Source organism: Brachionichthys hirsutus, unplaced genomic scaffold (assembly GCF_040956055.1).
Source record: "Brachionichthys hirsutus isolate HB-005 unplaced genomic scaffold, CSIRO-AGI_Bhir_v1 contig_493, whole genome shotgun sequence".
Classification (NCBI taxonomy): domain Eukaryota; kingdom Metazoa; phylum Chordata; class Actinopteri; order Lophiiformes; family Brachionichthyidae; genus Brachionichthys; species Brachionichthys hirsutus.
Window position 1 is genome coordinate 239,552 of NW_027180358.1, and position 22,270 is coordinate 261,821.

Consider the following 22,270-nt stretch of genomic DNA (forward strand, 5'->3'; position numbering starts at 1 on the left):
GTGACCCGGCAGCCTTCGGTTACGGCGCCTCTGAGTGACAACGGTTTCTCATTTCTCACAGTTATAATCTAAAGCAACGGGTTCGTGATTTTCACATTGCTATTCATTCATCCCTCAAGCAATACATCCTAATGTGACAAACATCCAATTTGCAAATGTGCCTCGATGCAGGAAACATTTTATAAATTCACAGAGTGTGCGCAGCCTTAAAAGATGTTAAACCCCACTTTGAAAATTAAATGAAACACCAGAGAATGATATGCACCAGCGTAGCCGGTGGGGAGTTACCGAGCGGAAATAATCCGCCTGCAATAGACAGAGACAATTGATCAAAACAGACTAATTAATGCATGTGTTTTACATATATTCATTTCTGCATCAAATATTAATAAAAATAAATGTATTTGTTTTTCAAATGAGCACGAGGCCATCAAATATTTCAGACACACCTCATTAAAGATACAGAGCCATGAGCACACATGCATTTTTTTAAAGGGCCCAGATTCACAGTGCAGCCTAGGCAGGGCTGCATGGGATCACGGTCTTCCTGTTAAAGAATTGAAACTTTCTCCTTTACGGCTTTTACGGCTAACATAACAGTAGTCCTTGGGCTCTTGATGTCGTTAACTTTCTCAAAGCTTTGCGAATCACTTGTTAAGAGGAAGATTTTGTCTAATGCATTTAAGGAGTAAGTGCCCAGTGCCGCTGGTTACAATGATCCCTTAAGAAAATCCTATGCAGTTAACGTCAAGGGATGTCGCTCCTTGTTTATAGGCGAGAATGCTACATTCTAGGTCCGTGTTCAGGTGAATTCCTCTACAGCCCACTTCAAACAAGCAAAAAATGACTTGATGACTGATATTCAGTGTGAAAAGAAAAATCTGTATTGATGCAGGGAATACACATCAAACACGTAAAAGGAAGAAATGAAGGACTTGAATGCAGCAGATTGCATTCTGGTTTTATTGTTGTATTTTAACTCTTTAGGAAACGAGACTTCAATCTACGTGAATGGACAGAATATTCAGAATTTTATTTGTACAATTTAGAATGTAATTTATTTGCCTTTCCATGGCCGCATTATTCACACTAACAGTGAGATTTGCTTTTGAAACCGTATCTTGTAATAAATATACAGTTTCAAAAGACGCAGCTACGCAATTAATCACTGGTGTAAGTTACAACATGTAGCTTTAACCAGAGCTGGTTACAGCTTCATAACCAGAGAGAACAAATAACATTAAAATACTCACATTTACTGCCTCGTATCCACTTCTGTCCCTCAGAGAAAAAGTGTTGTAGCTAGTCCAGCATCAAATTGGGCGAGGTTATTAAAGCAGTCAGGCTCCAAGTGTTTAGCACACACTAAAACAGTTTGTGTGTGTGTGTGTACCTGTGGAGCACTGTGACGTCACAGTGAGAGCCATTTCTTCCACAAGTGCTTCTCTACTTGATTACAGAACTACGCAAACTACGCAGGATTGACTGTTTAGCTGTTTTCGGGTTGATAATAACCAAAACCCACTAAATTATGCATTTAGAAACATGGGAAAAGAGAGTTTCTCATAATATGTCCTCTTTAAGGGATTCTGCTGCTACCATCAAATCCATTGGTGTTGTTTTTCTGACATTTACAACCCAAAAACATCACTTCAACCATAAAAACAGGCACGCACACACAATCTGCCTTTTAATTCAATTTATTTTTAAAGATCCAATACGAATTGGGGATGTTTTCAAAATGGGTGCAATAAAAAAAAAAAAAGACCATTTCCATTCTTTTCTGTGTCATCGTTCAAACTGCATGTTTGACTCTGTGTACTTTAAATATGCATAATTAAAGAGGTCCTATTGTAGCCCATTTTAAGAATAAAAGCAGGAGTAGTACCTGTTGTAGGGCTGAAGCATTTTCCTGTCTAATGCCTGGAAGAGTGTCTGAAGTGTACGTGTGCATGTACGTATGATGCTCAGCAGGGTTTGGTGGGTTTATTGCACTCCAACAAGATTGAGAAAAAAAAGAAAGACATGGCTCCTCACGGGATTAAAAAAAAGAGCAACACAACTATTGGACAACAGTGTCCTTTCTCCTCCTGAATGGTCACAAATACCATATCTTGTGAATAAATACCGCAGACATTTAAACTCTGTGAACCCCTTAATTGAAAGTGACTTCTAACAAGTGTAGGGTAAAAAGAAAAATAGTACTGCATTCTCATCTGAGCTTTTGAGCAACACAACCCCAATAACAAACTGGACAGTTACAATTCATGTTTAGCGGGTTTTTTTACAATGTCTATAAAAATGCACATTATAGCCCAATTATGATATTGATCATTTGTGGAAAATAAAAATCATATTATTAAACACGATATCTTTTTTTATAATCTGTGTGAACATTTAAATCCACATAATTGAAAATGTTAGCCACCAAATTTCAAAGAAAAAAAAAAAACAGAAAAAATAAACAAAAACAGGATGGACTCGAGTTGACATAATTCTGGCCTGTGGTTGAACAGTATAACCGGGAGGCGGGCCCGTCTGTGTGCTATGACCTTCCATTCATTGGTTCAGCTGGTGGATCCCCCAGATCTGGATTAATTCATTCAAACGCTCTCTTGCTCTCTGATCAGTTAGTCATGACTCAGTGTTAACAAATCATCACAATAATTACGATAGCACTCTTCATTTTTTTTTTCTCTCTCCCCTTTTTGGAAGATTCCCCCACTAGATGCACGTAAGAAAGACGCATTGGCAAGCAGCCTACTGCACACAGCAGTGGGCGCCGTTGGTATCCTTGAACCGCAGACGCATTTTGGATCTGTATTTCTCGAGGTAAAGAAGCTGTTTGGAGTTGAAGGCTCCACGTCTCTTCCTGTGAAGAGGAGAGGAGGGGAGGGGGAAAAAAGGGCAGATTAAAACAGAATTCCACACAGGTGAGCATCAAGCAAAGAAACTGTTCAACATTTTGCATAATATACTTGTTTTAATGGAAATCGCATAAGTGTATTAAACACCGTCCTCATGTTTGTAGCTGGTCTAGCTCTGTCCAAAACAAAAACAAAATATCTTACCAGTACCTCTAAAAATCAATTATTAACACATATCTTATTTGTACAATCTGAACCAAAAAAAACTAACAACTTGCTATTTTATGGGGGTCTGTGTGTAATTTCCTGACTGAAAGCAGCAGCTCTGTTTCAGTTTACCAGGAGGCTTTAAAGATATTGAAAGATACACCACTTTGTCTCTGGTTGTAGTATTCGATTATAGACTCAGGCAACGATTATTCCAGATAGTAAACACAAAAAACTTAAAGGAAAAACATTTAACCTCAGAGTTTGGTGAATAATTATATATAAAACATATTACTGACTGCTGCCGCTTTATTTCATCCCCCCTCACCACTATTTGTACATCTTCTTGCATTTAGTCATTAAAGTCTTTATTGAAAAAAAAAAACACTTCATGTCGAAGCATAGGGAGGGTACTCACTGCCTTATGAACTGCACAGCATCCTCATACTTCATCCCAATCTCAATGAGGGCTAAGGCCACCAGGACTGGAGCTCTGCGAGGTGAAGAAATCCAGTGGGCCAGTTCAGAGAGGCAGTCGAGAGAGAACAGAAGATTCAATTAAATGCCATGGTTCACATGGTTCCATTGTCATACATCTGGCGGGAGGGGGGGGGGGGGGTTCAAACCTGGGAAACAAGTGTGGGAAATCAACAGGGGGTGTACAGGTTCGCCGTTGTCCTGCTGGGACACTGCGAGCACACCCGTAGACACAGACACACAGAACTGTGTTGACTTACAGATGGACACTCTCCTTTCTCACCAGGGGGATAAAAATAAGCAAATATATAACCTTTCTGGACCTACTGGCTGATGTAATACTAGTGATCATCTCTTTGACAAAGTCCAAGCATGACAGAATTTGAGAAGGCTAATTTAAAGAAATGTGCAATAGTGTGGAGGGTGAGCATTACAGACAGGACATATAGGAGCCTTCCTAAAAGGTCTTTGAGAAAGTGTTGGCTACTATCTGAGCAGATCAGACTCAGACATCTTCATCTGTGAGAACAGAAGGGATGAATCCAGAGAGTCTACGTCTAACCAATTCTGACAAGAGCACAACTTCTGGAATTCCGCCGCAACCCAAAACACCGGATGTCATCAAGTCGTCATTGTCTAAAATTGCATTTGTAATCAGGAATGGCATTTTCGCACTCGCTCGCCTACGTCATGTGCTTCCGCCTTCTTTGCTTTCACACATGCGGTAATTCTGCTGGCGTCCCCCTCCAAGTCACATGAATGTGAGTGTGCGTCGCTGCCGCAACCTCCTGACCAACAGACAGATAAAATGCTAATTTCATTGCCGTCCCTTTTTCCAAGTCTGCAGAAGCAACAGACTGTTGTCACCAATTATAGATTATCTCCTCAGCTGATTTGTCTTTGTCTATTTACAGAAGCAAAAAAGAGTGGACGACCACTGCAGATAAATCAATCACCATGAAACGTTTAAGATGAGACACCGAAGAATGAGAACAGAGTAACTGGAACAGAGCAGCACATTCGGTTCCGCCGTAAACCAAAGCCGCCTGATGACAACTGAGAGAGCAACTGTCGAAGGAAGGCAAGGGGGGGGAGATCAGACGTATTTCTACACTTGTAGGCATTAATTAATGCTTTCAGTAGCCCTCAATGAGTCCCAACTCTCACAAGTGTCATCTTTCTGTAGCCACTTTAATACAGTGGTGATCCATTAGGCAGGTAATACTTCTGGATTATCAGGAAATAACAAATGGGGATGTTAGGTTTGAGTTGTTGCCTTTCAAAGTAGATAATAAATCACATATACCTATAAGGTATGTTTGATTTGTTCTTAACAAGCAACTTGGTTTTCAAGATTAATTTCACAAAGGAAGAAAAGTACAACACTTCCTCTGTTACAGCTCACGCTGTGGCTCAAGTTTCCCTCCATCTTTACCTCCACAATCATTTTCATCATACTGCACAGTGATGTGAATTCAATGAAAATATTTGAGCTTAAACAAGGGGAGCAGGTTGAAGTCTGCACGCTTAATTTCCCTTAACCCGTTCTTATCCACCGTGGGAAGATCTGTATCCAAGCATTTATTTTATCACAATTCATGTTCTGGGATCCAAGAGTTTGTTAGATAAGTAGAAGTGGGGATTTTTAGACTAGATACAAATTTTGAGGCAACCAACAATGCCTTTAGAAATAGACGCAACTCTATTAGAAACTAATGTTTAGCCCACTCACCGGCCAAGCCCTGCCACACAGTGCACAGCAATGCAGCAGCCAGGTTCCTCCCGAAACTTGGTATTGACCAGCTTGAGCCACTCATCCACAATCTGAGTTGGAGGAGAGGCACCGTCATCGAAAGGCCAGTCCTACAATACAAATTGACAACAGAAGACAGATCACATTCAAATCTGAAAGGATGAAGGGAGGGGGGGAAAGGAAGGTTGTCACATGTGTTTCTTTGGCTCAACACTTACCACAACTTCTATCCCCTCCTTCTCTATTGGAGCTTTGTCATAGGTGGATTCACAAACTCTAACCAGTGTGTTCACGTGAAACTTCTTCAGCTCCTGGGAGACATAAAGAGGGGATTTGTTTTATTTTTAACACAGGAAGTGCAAAAAGACAAACGTTAAACTACGAACACAGACAGATGTGGCCATACCTCCGTGAACTTGTTAAGCGTGGCATTGGTCGGGTTGTGGGTGATGAGGAACCTCATGCAATCATAGGCAATCTCGACTGCAGCAGGGCGGTTCATGTTGGCGAGACGGCTTAAAAAACAATTACAATACAATATTCTTACAAAACAAAAGAGACTTTTGGCTCAGAAGTCAGCAAAAGACTGCTAGGAGAATTATGGATTCAGGATGGGGTAAAATAAATATATGTGGGACAACAGTTGGGAGATGGATGGGACAACAGGTTTTCCAACTATGGGATGATGTATACAGACAAAAGCTAATGAAAAGGATGAACTACTCTGGATGTAAAATGAAATGACACAGAACAAAACAGAAAAATGTAAAGAATTAAAAAAAAAAAAAAGAAAAAAGACGGAGAGACTATCCAGGAGTCATCCAATCGGTTTACCCCATTCAGGAGAGCTGTTTGTGATGGACTGTTCAAGGAGAAAGTGGAACGCAAACGTTTTCGTATTGGTTGGGGTAGGGCAGTCAGGCCAAGGACTACGCAATATCCCGGGGGTCTCTGGTAGAAGTCAGCAGTCCTACAATCAGCAATCAGGGAGGTTTACGGGTGGCGTAGTCCCTTGGGGGGCGGCCGATTCACTTCTCCAGTCTGGTGAGGTGCTGTGCCTGGCAGAATTCTCCACTCACACACGCCATAAAGGTGCAGCTCAAGTCAACACAGAAATCCTGCAGAGAAAAGAAAGATGGAAGCAAGGTTAAGCCTTAACATTCTCAAACAACCGCTACTTCTTCTACCGGCACACCTTCCACTTCATTTGGAGGGGTTGCTATTAGGTGCCATCCCCAAGACCAATGTTTTGTTGTGGAGGAAACTCCTTAAACTGCTTAACCCAGGATAGACAATTGATATTTTACAAACAGACTTTAACTCTTTCATTGCCAGCCATTTTCAGCTCAGCTATATGTCGAGTGCCACAGTTTTCACTCATTTTGCCCTGTATTTCAAGCCCCACAGAATATTTTGCATGATGAGTATGCCCAACACAGAACCAAATGAAAGATTAAAGTCTCTTCTTTCATCTGAAAAAGACTGTGTTCCTACCATTTTACTTTCTGGAGTTATTGGGCCTTGTAGAGAGGCAGAATTCAATGTCGGGGTTGGTAGTGAATGTTTGGGTTTATATAGACATCGATGGCATTGAAAGAGTTAAAAACCTCAAATCACAGTTATCCAGTCTAGATAAAGGAAAAACATCAACAACTGTTGTAAACAAGTAGTTGTATAAAGAGAAAACTGAGAATGCCTGCAACAGAAAGAAAGAAAAGACATGTCGCTTCAGAACTATGGTTACGAAACAGGTGTGGTGGTTCCTGTTTCCACCAGAGAGAGACAGAAATTTCTCCAGAAACTTGCTGCCGCCCTCAACCTTAGTGGAAGGAAACATCATTCCGTTCACGATGTTAACTCCTGGGAAGGGTCACGTTCAAGAAGGATTTAACTTTACTTAGGACTGACTGTTTGTGTGTTGCATAACATGGCACCAACATGGCCGCTGCCTTATTAGGAACACAGAAGGCAGGTTTAAAAGGGAGAATGAATTTGACTAAGTGGTTGTGACATTAATACACAATGGCTTCATGTCAGAATCAGAAATACAGCCGAGATTATTGGTATTTGTCAGGTAAATGACAGCTGAGGAAGTTTTTGAAAATCCAAATACATCAAAAGAAACACATTCAGCATGAGAGACTTTGACCATAGAGGAATCGACCAACCGGCCTTAGTTACGACTCTACTGGGGAAAAAACTACACCTTTGGGTTAGATCGTACTGCATAGAGTACACAGACTTCACAAGGGTGTCTTGCAAAACAGGTACTGTCCCCAGACTAGTTACAGACCAGGCATTAAGTCAAACCGTGCCAAGTCCTTGACAGTCCAAATCCAGCCGCCACAAACCGGCTAGAACAGTCTCAGTAACATAAGAGGGAGGGAGAGCTGTTATCACCGCAGACTACGTGCACGTGGTAGGTGGAGAGGTAGGGCTTGGACTTCAGCCTCATGTCACAGGCAGTAGTCACAAGGTGAGGATTGCATGGTGGGCAATGCTTCAAACAACTCTGGCATTACAGTCCCACGCTCCCCTCCTTTCACTTCTGAGACACCGACACAAGACTCTGTACTGTGACTCACTCTCCATTTATATTTCACCCAGTCATAACTCACTCCGAACAGTTTAAAGTAGCACATCTTGTTTCATTTTTCATCGTCACCTTCTAAATTTCTCACACAGCTTGCTTTCTTGCGACCGCTTACCATCTCAGTTTAGGGCTAATAACACAGAAAAGTCAAAGGAATATGTATCAACACTTTGTAAAAATCCCTTTCCTCCCATCTATCTTTTATTCTTGACAACAGTCACAAGGACACTAAAAACAGCCTTGACTTTTTCCTTGTTTGACGGCCGGAATCCTCAGCGATGCCTTTAATTACTGCTTCTCAGCAGTGAAAGCAGCAAGTAGACTGCTGAAGCTTCGAAAGGGGGTAACCTGACTTAAAAGCCTTGTGTGCTTGTAATACTTCAAAAGAGAAAAGACTGAACAAACGAGGAACGTCGGCAAAATTCAGAAGAACAATAGAGTCCACGGACACAGTGAGGGCAGCACAATATTAAAAGATGGTAAAAGATCAAAAGCAACTGGAATTTGGGGTGGTCGCCGAGATGTGCAAAGAGACGCCACGCCGTATGTTCTGTGACTTACTTGTGCAGTAGAGTTGTCAAGAGACAAAGAGGCAGACCACAACACTATTAAACAGTCAACACTGGCAGAAAGAACCAACTAACCTGGTCCTCAGTCATGAGTCAGCTGTGAAGTACTGAACATGCAAATCATATTGAAATCTACAAGCTGGTTCTGCTGCTGCACAGATGTAGGAAGAAAAGCAACTAACACACACAGTACACCATATGTTTGTAGAGACTAAACCACTTTTAACCACACAGGAAACAAAGCGCATCTAAAATCCCTCCCCAGCAGTAGAATGAGAACAAGTTCGTCCTTACAGCTGAAGTAAATTCTGTTAATTATTCAACGAATAACTTTTATAGTCTAGATATGGATAGACCTTGTTAGATTGAAATTTGTTATGTCCAAAGTAGTGTTACCCGAGACTGAGGCAATGTTGAAACTCTTAAATTAGCCAAATGCCACCAAGTCTAATCTGCTGGTAGCCATTAACAGCAAGTCGCTTCCATTCTTGAAAGTTCTGTTTTCCTGAGGGGAAGAAAAGCATTAAATGTTCCAATGCTCGGCTTGTATGCCTCTGTTACAATTGCCCTCTTGCGTTTGTGTGTTTAAATACAATATATACTAAACTGGGATAGAGGTCAGTAAAGAGATGCAGAGGCCCACACAGCAGCCTGGAGAAAACTCCCTTGGTGCTGTGTTCTTCATCACCATGAAGCAGTGCAAGTAAAGGGAGACGGAGGGGAAAGTGGAGAAGAGGACTGATAAAGTCAAAAAGGGAAACTTCCCCCAGAAATCTCCTGTGGTGGCAATGGAGAGAAAACAGAAGAGTGTAAAAATGGGATGTGTGAGTAGGGAGGAGCAGTACATGCCGATAAGGACTGTGGTATCTCAAAACAAAAAAAAGGCCACGCAAACCTAAACAGGTGATTACGTAGCAAAAAGAATGGGAATCGGGGCCATAGGTTTCCTGCAACTGCCAACACATCATTTTTAGAAAAAGCCAACAGTCTGCTTGGCAAAGAATAAGAACAGGGACCCTGAAAAATTTGTCGCACCTGCAATCACAAGAGAAATAAGCCTGTAGACAGAGAAACGACAGACAGTGAGAAATAGTACTACTGTAAACTGTCACGTATAAGTCACGGTTAAGCTTTGTTGACATGGGATAACTGGTCAGGAGCCGGCCATCAGGTCAGAGTCATCACTGGTACTATACATACACTATGTACACCAAAAGCACAAGCATGGTGACAGTAACAAGTTGACGGGCAAAACATTTTGCCACAAGGAGGGGGGGGGGGGGACGGGACACACACACTAAAATTAGAATGAAAATAAAAAACACTTACACAAGCGCATGAGCCAAAATGTCTGGACACTAAATATATTGACTGGAGTCCATCTTCTTCTCCCCTCATGAAAAATGTTAGTATTACGCATTATCCCGTCTAGTGACCTGAGGTCTGTCCCAAGTCTGGCTGTTGTTTTGTCTGGATCCAGACTGGGCTAGACCTGACTGTATTACCTACATAGAAGGACCTGGACGGCTAGTATGCCGTGCGGAAGCTGAATCACAGAATGGCGGGACCACCTGTCATCCATGGCAGGGCAAACAGTAAGGGGAAGGCCGTGTCAGAGCATGACAGATAAAGGATCCAAAAATCTTGCCTCACACCTACTTGTGACATCCAGTGCAAACACTTCTTCCTTCGAGTCTCATTTACCGTGGCCTTTGTGAATACCAAATAGAAGATAACTGATGTGTTTGGAAATGCTGAAGACAAGGACCGAGGAGCAGTAACATAAGGAAATCTGAGCAATGTGAAGGAAAATCAAGGCTGGACACAACGGATAAGAAAATCTAAATAATATAGAAAAAACAATGCAGCCCAAAGTCAAGGGTTCGGCACACTATGGCGGAGATAAAACAGAAACTCGCACCTGCTTAATGATCCAGATGCTTCCTTGCAACAACGTCATTACTGTTGTAGACTGTTCAGGTCACCATCACCACAAATGTATGTTCTAGCGGAATCTAGCCCAACTATTTGCTCATACAAACTATGAATAATTAATCTCAAATAAGTGCTGGGGCAAGACGTCGGTGTGGGAACTCACTGAATGAAAAGAGGCCAACTGAATCCACAGGCATGTCGGGACAAGGTGGCGTTGAGAGATGAAGACAAGTACGCAAACTGGAATTTCAACAGACTGAAAGGGATGCCATGCCTCCCACGTGCTGCACACAAATGTCAGCCGCCCTCTAAAAAGGGACACTTCAAGTCGGGAGATTCTGTTTGACGCCCCACCTATGCGTCTTTCATCGTCAAAACCGTTCTGAGAACGGTGAATTTACTTCACCCACCGTCAGGGTAGAGATTGGTTGGTGCCACCGACACCACTAGGAACACATCGTTGTGTAATGCCGTTTATCCAGAACTGTGATAAATCCTATGAAGAACACATGAGATCTATTTCACTGCGTATACACATTATAAAAGTATTCCCTCCTGGGAAGTTTGGCCCGTGGCATCTTCCTTAATTTTTCGTTTAAGCGTCGAAGGACAGACTGCACACTGTAAAGATTGGGAATCCCAGTGAGGAATTCTAAGTTGTAATTAGAATCAGTTTACTGCCATTGTCAATGAGGGTTCACAGACTAGGATTTTTTCTCGGTGAAAACGTGCAACATGTAACAGAAGGTAATAACATTAATAAAATGCAATAAAATTCAAGCTACATCGCTATGCCGTCGGGTATGCCGTAAAATACACGAAGTGCGTTCTCAGGATTTTAACACTGTTCTGTATAAACGGTGTTGCCACACACCACAAAATCAAATAATTTAAAAAAAGTGTACCACAGGTCGCAATACTACCTTTAATGCTTAGGGGAGCATTTCTTCTTAGTTTGATCTCAAGCGCTGATTTAAACATTTCAAAGGCAAATTCAGTCACTGGTTTGAATGTGTTGACTAAATACGAGTACTTACAGCCTCCCATTAAAGAACAGCCTCAACACATTTTCTGAGTAAAAATAAAAACACAGGACAGAAACAGGATCTTTGGCTACTTTCCCTTTGGACACAGCCAACAAATAATATTTGGGACATGAGACACTACTGGCCATGTCTGTGTTTACCTGTGTCAAGATGGAAGGATGTACAGACAGTCTGACTCAGGTTTGTGGTTGTTCTTGCTCTCAAATATAAACCTGTGTGTTTTTCAGAGGGCAACTATCAAATAGCTCAAAAATGAACAGCCTCCCCTGTAAGGATCAAGCTGCTTTTGAATATTGACTCAAGAGCATTATAACAGAGTAGGGCTGCACAATATGTGTGCCTCCCATAGATCGCTCTTCAGACTCCAGTTCTTCTGACAAATCTTTTATTTATTAATACAACATAGAGCTAAAATCGACAAATTAGAAAGGCAACATTATTGAGAAAATAAATTAGTAATCCTCGTGCTAATGCAATTAAGTGACAACAATGAAACAATGTAATGAAACATAAATCAAAGAACTAACAGCGTTGGCACCTGAGCAGTGTCGCTGCATTTACAATATGGCCTAAGACCAATACCGCAATGTTTTTATCAGTAAAGTGATTCTCGAGTATTGACTGATTCGTTCATGACTCGCACAACACTCGTGGATGGCATTTCAGGTCGTGAAACTAATTTGTGGTACTGCTACCTTTGGCTACGGTTTAGCGGCATATTTTACAGATAACTCTACTTTGTTCCACATGAAACCCGAACTACTTGCCAGGTGACAGCGCTCTCTCTGAAACAAAAACACGCGCGTGCAAGAAAGATTTTCGGATGGGCGGGGGAGTGTGCTGCTCGCCATGAGGTGCAGGAGAGTGAGGGAGCAACACCAAAAAGAAAATACGTGCCGATGCGTTAAAGCTGATTGTCCTTTCGCTTATAGGGTAAAAATCTGACTTTGTGCTTCCTCCCAAATTTGCAGACATCAATTTATCACTTTGCCCATCTTTGCTGACCACACCAAGGCGGAACAATGACCCACATTTCATTTATCTGCTACTCAAAATATTTGATCATTTAGGTTAAGACATTTCTATCCTCCACCCAACTCAACAGGTTACCTCTCTCTGCTCTCAGAGGACAGGAGTTAATCTTCCTACAGAGAACTTGTTGTTCTGGCCTCTTGTGTCCAAGAGAGAATACGTAAGCCCCTATTTCCACGAACAGACCAACACCCCCTACGCATGCACTTGCACATGTCAAAGCCCACTTATCACACAGCTTCACAGCCTCTGAGCGAGCACAGATAAACAGTGTGACGACCAAAGGCCTCCGATAGCGTTCCGAGGGAGGGAGGAGGGAACACGGACTGTTCCGTCTCTGGAGAGGACTGAAAGAGTCCAGGACTCAGTACCTCAGAAATGGGACTGAAAAAGAAAATATATCAAAATAAAAGCCTATTCTGTTCTCCATGTGGCCTAGTTGCACTTTCAGTTACAAACAAAATTTTGCTACAGCATTCGAATGCATATTGGTGAAGGAGAAACAAAGCCACACAGAGCACAGACATACAGTATTTGACTTTAATTTGAATTAAAACAAAGGAGCAACATGAGAAAAGCTCAACTCGCAACAGGATTAGTAAAAAATATGCTAGAAACTAGGATGGCACTCAGAGTGCAGAACTCCGCCAAGCAGTTCATTCACCTCGTTATTGGATTTACTCTGTCCACATTATAACCTTTTGATGATGATCTGGATTACAAATTGTTGTTGGTATCTTTATACACAAATCATGAAAAGTAAAAGTGATCGGATGAATTTTTACAGATTTTTGAATCCCTAAATCGCTTTTTCAATGTTACATTTTAATATTTTCTATCCTGACCTCATTCTGGATCCGATCCAGAAGACATTTTTTTATGATGGTGCATACCAGACCCTTTTATGACTGATTTTTGGTGAATGAATTGAATGCATAGGGTGAGGTTAGTTTCATGCCAGAGGGTTGTGGCAGGAATGGCCCGAAAGAGCAAGGTTTGAATGCATATTTTACTCGATATAATTGTTTTTATTTTTAAAGCCTCCATATTAAGTAAATGGAAACCAAATATTATTTTATATCCAGACTGCTACCCGGATTGCTCTCAAAATTTAATAGGATCCGAGTAAGATCCATCCAGCAGTTTTTACGTAATCCTGCTAACAATGAAAACTATATAAATATTCCATAAACATGTTATGGAAGTTTCCTTAAAATCGAGATGTTCTTATGGATTCAAATCACAATTGTTGGAAAATGCAGACTACGTTAAGGCGTAATTACAATTACTGTAGTGTTAATAACAATAAGCCAACAACTGGTGAGACAAAAGACAATTACGCTGTCTCTATCCAAGTAACACAATATGAAAGATATTAACCATTTTGTACTAAGCCCTTAATTTTGAGCTCGCATGAAACTACTGCGTACATTTAGGAATGCATTTTTTTTTTTTTTTTAAAAGCTCTTTAAAAATTAAACTGCTTGGCGCACAGTTGTTTGAACATTTCCCAAATGTCTCAATGGATCACCACAAGCTGCTGAAACTCATCCATTCAGAACAACCATGTCCTGTGTCGCAATGAAGTCAAAGCTCCAGCAGCTACTTTTTAGCAGCTTTTAAATTCTCAAAGTTAAATAAGGACCCAGCCCCTCTCCACAAGGGTTTAAATGTGTGTATCATGATTATGTTTATTCTGAAATCGACGCAGATAGGACTGACAACCTTCAAACTATGATTATATTGAGCCATCTCTGAGCGAAGGTTTTGATAAATCACAACCTCGTGTCATCATGCTCAAAACGAGTCCAGGGTGACATCTCCCAGCCAAGAGGGATGCACACAATGGCAGTAGGCCACATGTAAAACATGGGCAGGAAGTAAAACAGAGCAAAAGTCTGCACAGCTACAGTTCTGACTGATCAATGAGAACACACGGCACTCGCTTTACATGAAACTCTGGCAAGTAACTGTCAGTCATTTCTTGTGTAATATAACAGATTATACTAGTTGTATACAAATTTGTGTGCTCGAGGATGTTAACTTTGGCTTTCTGCTTCAGCTTTAGTATAATTCTAGTCAAGCAAAAAATTACAAACTGTGTGAAATGCATGATTTAAGGAAAAAAGTGCACTGTTCAGTCTTTCAGCCTGTCTTTCCATCTGGCACTGGTGAACCCCTGACATCCCTGGTGCACGCATGTATGTACTGACCGTTCACTTAACTACTGACGAGACATCAGGCATAAACTAGACCATCAACTCATTCAATGCCATTAACATCTAAAGACGTTTTTTATAACCCAAACTGCCAACCCTGACGTTGAAATCTGCCTCTCTTTAATGGCCAATAACTCCGGTAGGAACACACTTTCTTTTCCTCATGAAAGAAGAGACTTTAATCTTTCATTCTGTGTTTGCATAATCATCGTAAAGAATATTCTGTGGGGCTTGGAAAATCTGGAATAATGAGCGAAAACTGGGGGACTTCGCATATAGCCGAGCTGAAAATGCCTAGCACTGGAAGAGTAAAGGGTATATTTAAGATGAATTGCCTCCATCTGAGAAAAATACAACTGCAGAATTTAAAATGCTTTTTTTAGTGCAGTTTCAGAACACAAGGCTGACACTCAGCAACAGACAGACCATGACAGGAGAATGTCTGCTCAGTTGTTTTTTGCCAAGAGGTGCATAATCCTTCTGCAACAACAATTCTTCTGACATTTGGAGAGTAACTCAGTCCTCCGACAGCAGCATCAGGGGATGCCTGTTGCCATACCAACAATTATCTCAGCAGTAGCAACAAGTGTTCCTCTACGGACTTTTCGCATCCCTTGTGAAGTCAGAGAAAAACATCAGCGCTCTCTTAGGAACCTGGAACCTTAGGAACCTAAAAAAAGGGCCAGGGTTCAGCTTAAAGAACTGCCCACATCCACTGACCTTTTAACCTATGAAAGCCAACTTAAATATGTAATTAATCACCTTATGGTAGAAAATAAGAATGACCACAACACCACATTACTTTGATGTTAAATTATACAATATTTAGCTGTGTAATATTGTGTAAAAAGAAACAAAGCAAGACTCTGTTTAAACATTAAAAACACATTCTGGAGCTGACAGCATTAGCAGCTTCATCACAAAGAGCTGTGCTATTACCTGCTAACTACAGCTCTGTCAGCTGTGGCTAAACAAAGAAGCCATGAACACAAAGCAATAATTCCTACCTGTTGCTACAGACTCAGAAGGAGATGTCAATCCTTTCAGACGCTGGCGGTGCGCACGCTACAATGCCTTTTTATCCCCAGTGCTGTGGCAACAACAGTAAACGAACACCATGCCGAGCACAGCATGATTCATTAACCAATACACAGGACAAGAAAAACACAACGTGCCCACGGCTACCAAAACCAGTACATAGTTATATATGAGCTCCCCCCTTAATGGTTAAAAACAAGAAGAAAACATTTTGGGCATAGCCAAGCCAATAGCAAGCTTTTCATTGAAGACTGATTTCAACACAACATAATTGCTCTGTAGAAGGGAATTTTAGAAAGTGAACACACAGTAAAAACCAAAGCTTGGGTTCCATCCTCACCACAGTCCCGCACCCAGGGGCATAACAAGATTCTAAATTGGCCAAATTTGTTAAGCCAGTCACTGTGGAATGGACCTCTTCAACTCTACCTTTCAACATGTCTTGCCACCCTGTGGTTAGATGGGCTGAAGGCCAGAAAGCTACAACATAGGTGTTCCTCTCCCCCAGTAACACCCTTGCCAAATTGGATTCATGTTACTGTACACTCGGCTCGCCTTTCAGTTACGGTAACCAAGGCTAAGAACTTCCTCCCCTTGTCACACTGTGTGTTTATCACACCTGGAGACAGTGGAGGCAGATTTAAGCCGACTACCACACAAACATTCAATCTCAACATACACCAAATTATACGTAAACAATACTTCAAATTTAGAACTTTAAGAAAGCACAGGACCACTTGTTATAAGCAGAAGACATATTCCCACACACAATACAATGATACAGGCTTTGTTATAATATCATTCAAAAACAAATACATACAAGTGCTGCATGTTACTGCTCTTGAGAGACTGGACCGACAGGTAACAAGAGTTTGGCTTGTAGTGTGGTGTCTCATGATGAGGGCCTTGCCCCTATTTGCGGACTGAGCTCTAAGTAGACAGAGAGGAGCTGTGCTATTTCTAGACTGGACTGTATATCACGTGTCAATCACTTATAGCATAAAGCAGGCCACCACTTATGGGTGACCTACTTTCACAATAAAACACAAATATAATATAAAGACCCAAAGTGCTCTTGTGGAATGCGTGGTGAAATCCTAGGCTCTGTCTCAATTCAGGGACTGAAACCATCAAAAAAAAATACTGCCTAGTAGACCAAATGCATCAAGAACAAGGCCACCCCATTCCGAAGACCAATTCAACCGGTTCAAATAAATGCAAGCTTCAATTTTGGGATGCAAAGGGTGCAAGTGTGGCTCCTTCACAACCAGAACCTATCACAAGATCCAATGTGCAGCAACAATGTTCTGTTGCAATTATATCTGCTCCAACAGTTTTTCACATGACAAATTGCCGCTGCTGTTGGCATTATATAAAATGGTTCAAGTAAGAGACTGAATAAAAATAGAATCTCGTGTTACGTCCACTATACGTTGTCTCCTTCCCCCCCCCCTTTGAGGTGACTGATTAAGACATCTGATGACCTATACAGGCAGTCACTCAGGCAGGAACTTAGAATTAACTTACCTGTTGCACGTTGACTCATCCGGCCATCACGTGCGGATGAGTCAATGAGTAACCGGTGTTCAAAGCTTTTCATTCGTGTGAGCTACCCGCTAGAATTTATTATCAGAGAGGGGACTGAAAGCGGTAGAAGGTCATAAATTGAAAACTGAGAGGCATGGGAATGTGTGCGGCCTTTAGTGTCTTAGCCGCTCTGTCCAACTTCCTCCCCAAGTGCATTTCCTCATATCACTTCATCCAGCAGGGCTAAATAGTCGCTTGCGTTACCAGAAACTGGTTTTTAGGTAGGGTCTATAATTTTACAGCGTTGGCCCTTTTTCACATGGAAGGCTGGCGAACATCTAGCTAGCAATAACAATATGCTCGACAGCACAAGCGGACCGAACACACGACGACGATCGCAATGAAAATGTCACGTCGATCAATTCGTCGTCATTAAAATGTTTCCTCGGCACACGGCTCTCGCAATGAGTCCGTCGTGCTGTGGGGCATGATTTGTCACAAAGGGCGGCAGACAGCTAAGCTCGGTCGCCATCTACATCGAGCTTCTCACAACCACCGACTTCTAAGATCCAGTGGCTAGTTTCAAAAAAGAAGCTTGAAAATATTCCAAATCATAAACACATTATATTTTAAATGAATAAAATGCACAACAGACAACAATAAGAAACCAACGTAGTGGCTTGAATGTCAACCAAATTGTCAAAGTCGGTGAGATCCTTGATCTTATTTTCCAGCCTAATGCTACGGTTAGCTTAAGCTTTGTTGGATGACATTTTGCTTCCACAATAACATATTATACTGCATCTTACATGGTGGACTTGAAAATAAAAATCAAACTCCATGTCCTTAATTATTACTCGTAGTCGTCACGTTATCCAGATGTCTTCTCAGTCTAGGAAATAGCCTTAGCCCCAACACAGAACTAACGTAGCAACAGTAGCTAGCACGCTAGCTCAGCCCCGACACTGCCTTTCACAGCAACACTTTGCAACACTCCATGGTATCTAACAAATCAAGATACGCGGATCGACCACGTAGATGTTGCGTGGCAGCAAAGCGTTGATTTAATCATGGCTAAAATACCCTTCGCGACAATTTGTAAACATTGTACGTAACCGATAACACAGCAGGCGAAGCTTTGCGAGCTAAGCTAAGCTAAGCATGGCTAACGTCACATATCATTGGTTCCGCGTACTACTCACGACATCTGCTCATGTAGCTTAACCTACGCTTAGCTCCCTTGCGTTTGTCCCACACGACGGCCGATACGTATCCGTAGTTTTTAACCAGGTATTAGTCGACCTGTGTTGTTGTAATTATATACCATCATATAGTTGAGTCAAGCTCCAATAGGTCGGTTGTGTTAAAAGATACTTACAGAGAGCAGGCCGAACATTTAAATCCCGTGACTACCCCAGAGAAAGTGGAGGGAGTGTAGAAGCCGGAGCCAGATCGCCTTTTTTTTTGTTCCTCTTCAATGTGGCAGCTTGAATTCTCGACGTAGGTCGGGAATCGCTGTCTGGGGGAGGAGCCTCCTCAGTTAGTCTCTGCGCCTTCACTGACCATCGGGTAAACAATCAAATTGACTTGCTGTTCTGACAGACAGGACAAAACAGTTGGACGGGATGGAAGTCTAGCCTTTCTGTGGGCAGTGTCGAGTTCACATACTCTGAAATAGCGCATGCAAAGAGGTCGGCACTAGTGAATAATGAATTACTATGAGAGCGCACGTGGCTTCCCTCTCTTTAAAGACACGTGCAAGACAATACGACTTGTACAATACGAGTTTATTTTGGTCCCTTGAATGCATCATGGAAGATCTGGCGTCAGTACGACGTAAGAAGAATCCGGGTGCACGATGACAGCTCACGACGGTGACGACAGTTCCAGAAAATAAGCGCACGGCATTTACCCCTGCCCCTCACGGATTGTGTTCCGTGTATTGTCTTCTGCTAATAACATTTTAAGTAGGTCTGATTGGCCCTGAGGGAAACGTATACATTTTATCTGTTTAAATTTATCTAACGTCTATTTATTACTTCTTTTTATTTTCCTGTGTACTTTTGTAAGGTACGTAAATATGTAAGGACCAACACAAAGCAAGACAATTTAGACAAACGGTTTATCTATTATGATGATTTAAGAAACACGTCTTTCCATTCCCGATTTGAGTACATTTGCAGTTCGAGTTATTTGAATGTGGACCTCTATTTTGAAGTCGGCTCCTTTTATTTCACTTGCATTTTATTACCACTTTAAATACAAAAAAATAAAAAATTGTAATTAAAGTAATTACCATAAGTAAAAGTTTGTAACGCAGCTCTGTATTTACTGGTAGATCTGTCAAGAACCTTTGAATTTTGGACCTGAATTTTTTATTTTTTTTTTAATAGCTGTACACCTCCCTCTAGTGTTGAGTCCTAGACTAAATTGGTTTTAACTAAATCCAGTTTGCGCGTCTTCACTGAGATGAACTCATGGATTAAACCACACAACTAATAATACACATTCTCGTATATCTTCCAGTGTTTTCACATGTTATGACGTCTGTATGGAGCTACAGTAGACATAGTAAATGGGAGCATGACACCAACATACAAGAAACTTTTTATTGATGTGGTATCAATACAATCAAGTACGGTAGATTTTGTATATCAGACAAAAAGTGTGCATTTTATACCCAAATTCTATTGCATAGTGTGCACGTAATAGCTTTTTATAACAAAAATCCTAAGTTGATACATTACACAGACACAAAATACAAGTTCACAAATTATCCTTCACAAACAAATCTAGAATGCTAACTATGTGTTGTAAATGCTCGGAAGTTATCAATGCTGTTAAATATCATTTATACGTTCTAGGCTTCGGTGGTCGGTCGGTTTTGGCATCCCTATTAAATTATCATAAATGTATAAATACATCTTTATTAATTTCATGTGCAAATGGGAATGGCCATTTGTATTCATTGAAATAAAATAAACAAATATCCCTTAAGAACCGAAGCAAGACTTAAAAAACAAAACACATTTTTAAAAAAGAAAAACACCTCCAACCGATTCATGGTTGATGCATGAATCCTTCTGACGCTTGTTAAATGAGTTACACTCAGGGAACGTCTGCAAGCAAGTCACATTGTCTGAAAACATTAGCACAGCAAGCTGGCCAGATGTGTCACACATCACTGTTTCATTTGTCTAAAAAATAGAAGACTGGAGGGGAAAAAAGGCAACATACAGTACAGAACGAGCCTTGGTCTGGCTTTTAGACACATAACAATAACGATACATTGAAATGATAAGTGTTATTTGACAGAAAGGGCAATGTCAAGTGCATTGTTTGAATTACATGATGGCAAAATACTGATTAGGCACCGCTTTTCGAGAGCAACTTGGAGCGTTTACTGTTAATGCGTAGTGACAGAATAAGGAAGATGATTGAGAGAAAACGATCACAAATCCATTAAACAGCATACAGCTCAAGTTCAAGATTCGGCTCAACGCTCCTATAACTGACAAATCATCAAGTTGTATGGTAATCTTAAGTATTGACTGAGTCGAGGCATGTTTAGGCTCAGGGCTGGTACCGTAATAAAAGCATATCATCAATATGTCCAAACATCTCTGCTGTAACTGCAACCATTTATAAAAAGGTCTTACACACTTCACTAGAATGTCCAACACAACAATTATTGCACACCATTATTCCACTCATTGGACCGATGCACTATCGTCACCTCAAAAACTAATAGTGTTAACCAGTCATGTATGCCTACTTCAAATTTATTCTTTTCTCATTTTAATTTTTTTTCAATTTCAGTCTTCTTTGTCACCCTTTTTTGTTAAATTATTACATTCATTTTTAACTTATGCTGTAATTCATTCACATCGTTGCAAAGGCGCAATTATGAGGCTGTGTGAATCTGTGTGCGTGAAAAACCCAAAGGAAAGTTGAAGTCAGATTTCTCGTGGAACATTGACAGGTTTGTGAGTTCTTCCTAAGGTTTTTTAAGTTCACCTAGTTTGTTATTATCTTTGCTGAAGCGATCACGTTCTGGATGACAGGGGAACTACACACACACACACACACACAGTGAGAGAAATGTACAACAACAAGAACAGTCAAACACATGCATACACACAGAGAATGTTTCTACCTCAAACATCAGAAATGAGTTTATACACAGCGCCAGCCTCTGCCTTACATCTCACACAGAAATTTGTCAGGGATTTTCCTAATGTTACATAACCGATATTTCACAACCTGTGGGCCTCAGTCAGTCCCTTTCCTCAGTTATGGAGTGAATGCAGATTGATTCTCATTTCAAACTGTTTACTTTGACGTAACAAACATCTTGTCCTTGAAGTCATGGCGTTCCATAATGCTAAACGATAATCCAGCTATTTGTAAGACAACATTTAAGGAATTAACAGAACGCTCTCATTTTCTGTGCAACTGGTCACATACATACATGGCTGGGACTGAAGTACTAAATGAAGCATCAGCATGCTGTAGTTGCAGTTGGAATATAAATGAAATACTGATTTCTTAATAGGTAGTATACCACTAGAAAGTAGTGATGTTATGATCAGAGCATCCTAAAAGGATGCCCATTGCAAATAGGGAAAATCAAATCAATACAAGGAAATGGGCCATTGATTTTGCTATGGTTGTGTCATAATTGTCCATTTTCCAGCTGTTCATAATATCTATTCTATGGCATGTAAACATTGGCAATTAGTATCATCCTGAAAGATAGAAAAGTAATTTTCTCTGTCTATTTAAAAATGGAGTAACCGCTGGGAGAACATATTTATTCTAGAACTGCATTACATGAGGCTTGCACCAAATAACCATCAAAATATATATACTGTATCTCGCTTGAAAAAAATAGACAGTTTTTATCCTATGAATGATTTTCTTTCAACATAGTAACTGTTTGGAGTACCAAACTTATCAAACAAAAACATGTGAAAAGTACTATCATTTTAGCACCAAATTCTTTGT

At 40.9% G+C, this 22,270-nt stretch overlaps 1 protein-coding gene across 1 annotated transcript; it reads right to left on the reverse strand.

Moving 5' to 3' along the window:
• Window positions 1-1,972: 1,972 nt before the first annotated feature.
• On the reverse strand, window positions 1,973-18,763 carry LOC137913998 (protein tyrosine phosphatase type IVA 2-like). Its single transcript, XM_068757617.1, has 7 exons — window positions 18,642-18,763; window positions 6,139-6,422; window positions 5,711-5,819; window positions 5,523-5,615; window positions 5,284-5,414; window positions 3,493-3,567; window positions 1,973-2,872 (listed from the first exon to the last, which is right to left on the reverse strand). The coding sequence occupies exons 2-7, from the start codon at window positions 6,141-6,143 to the stop codon at window positions 2,761-2,763; spliced, it is 525 nt and encodes a 174-aa protein (XP_068613718.1). The 5' UTR covers window positions 6,144-6,422; window positions 18,642-18,763; the 3' UTR covers window positions 1,973-2,760.
• Window positions 18,764-22,270: the final 3,507 nt, after the last annotated feature.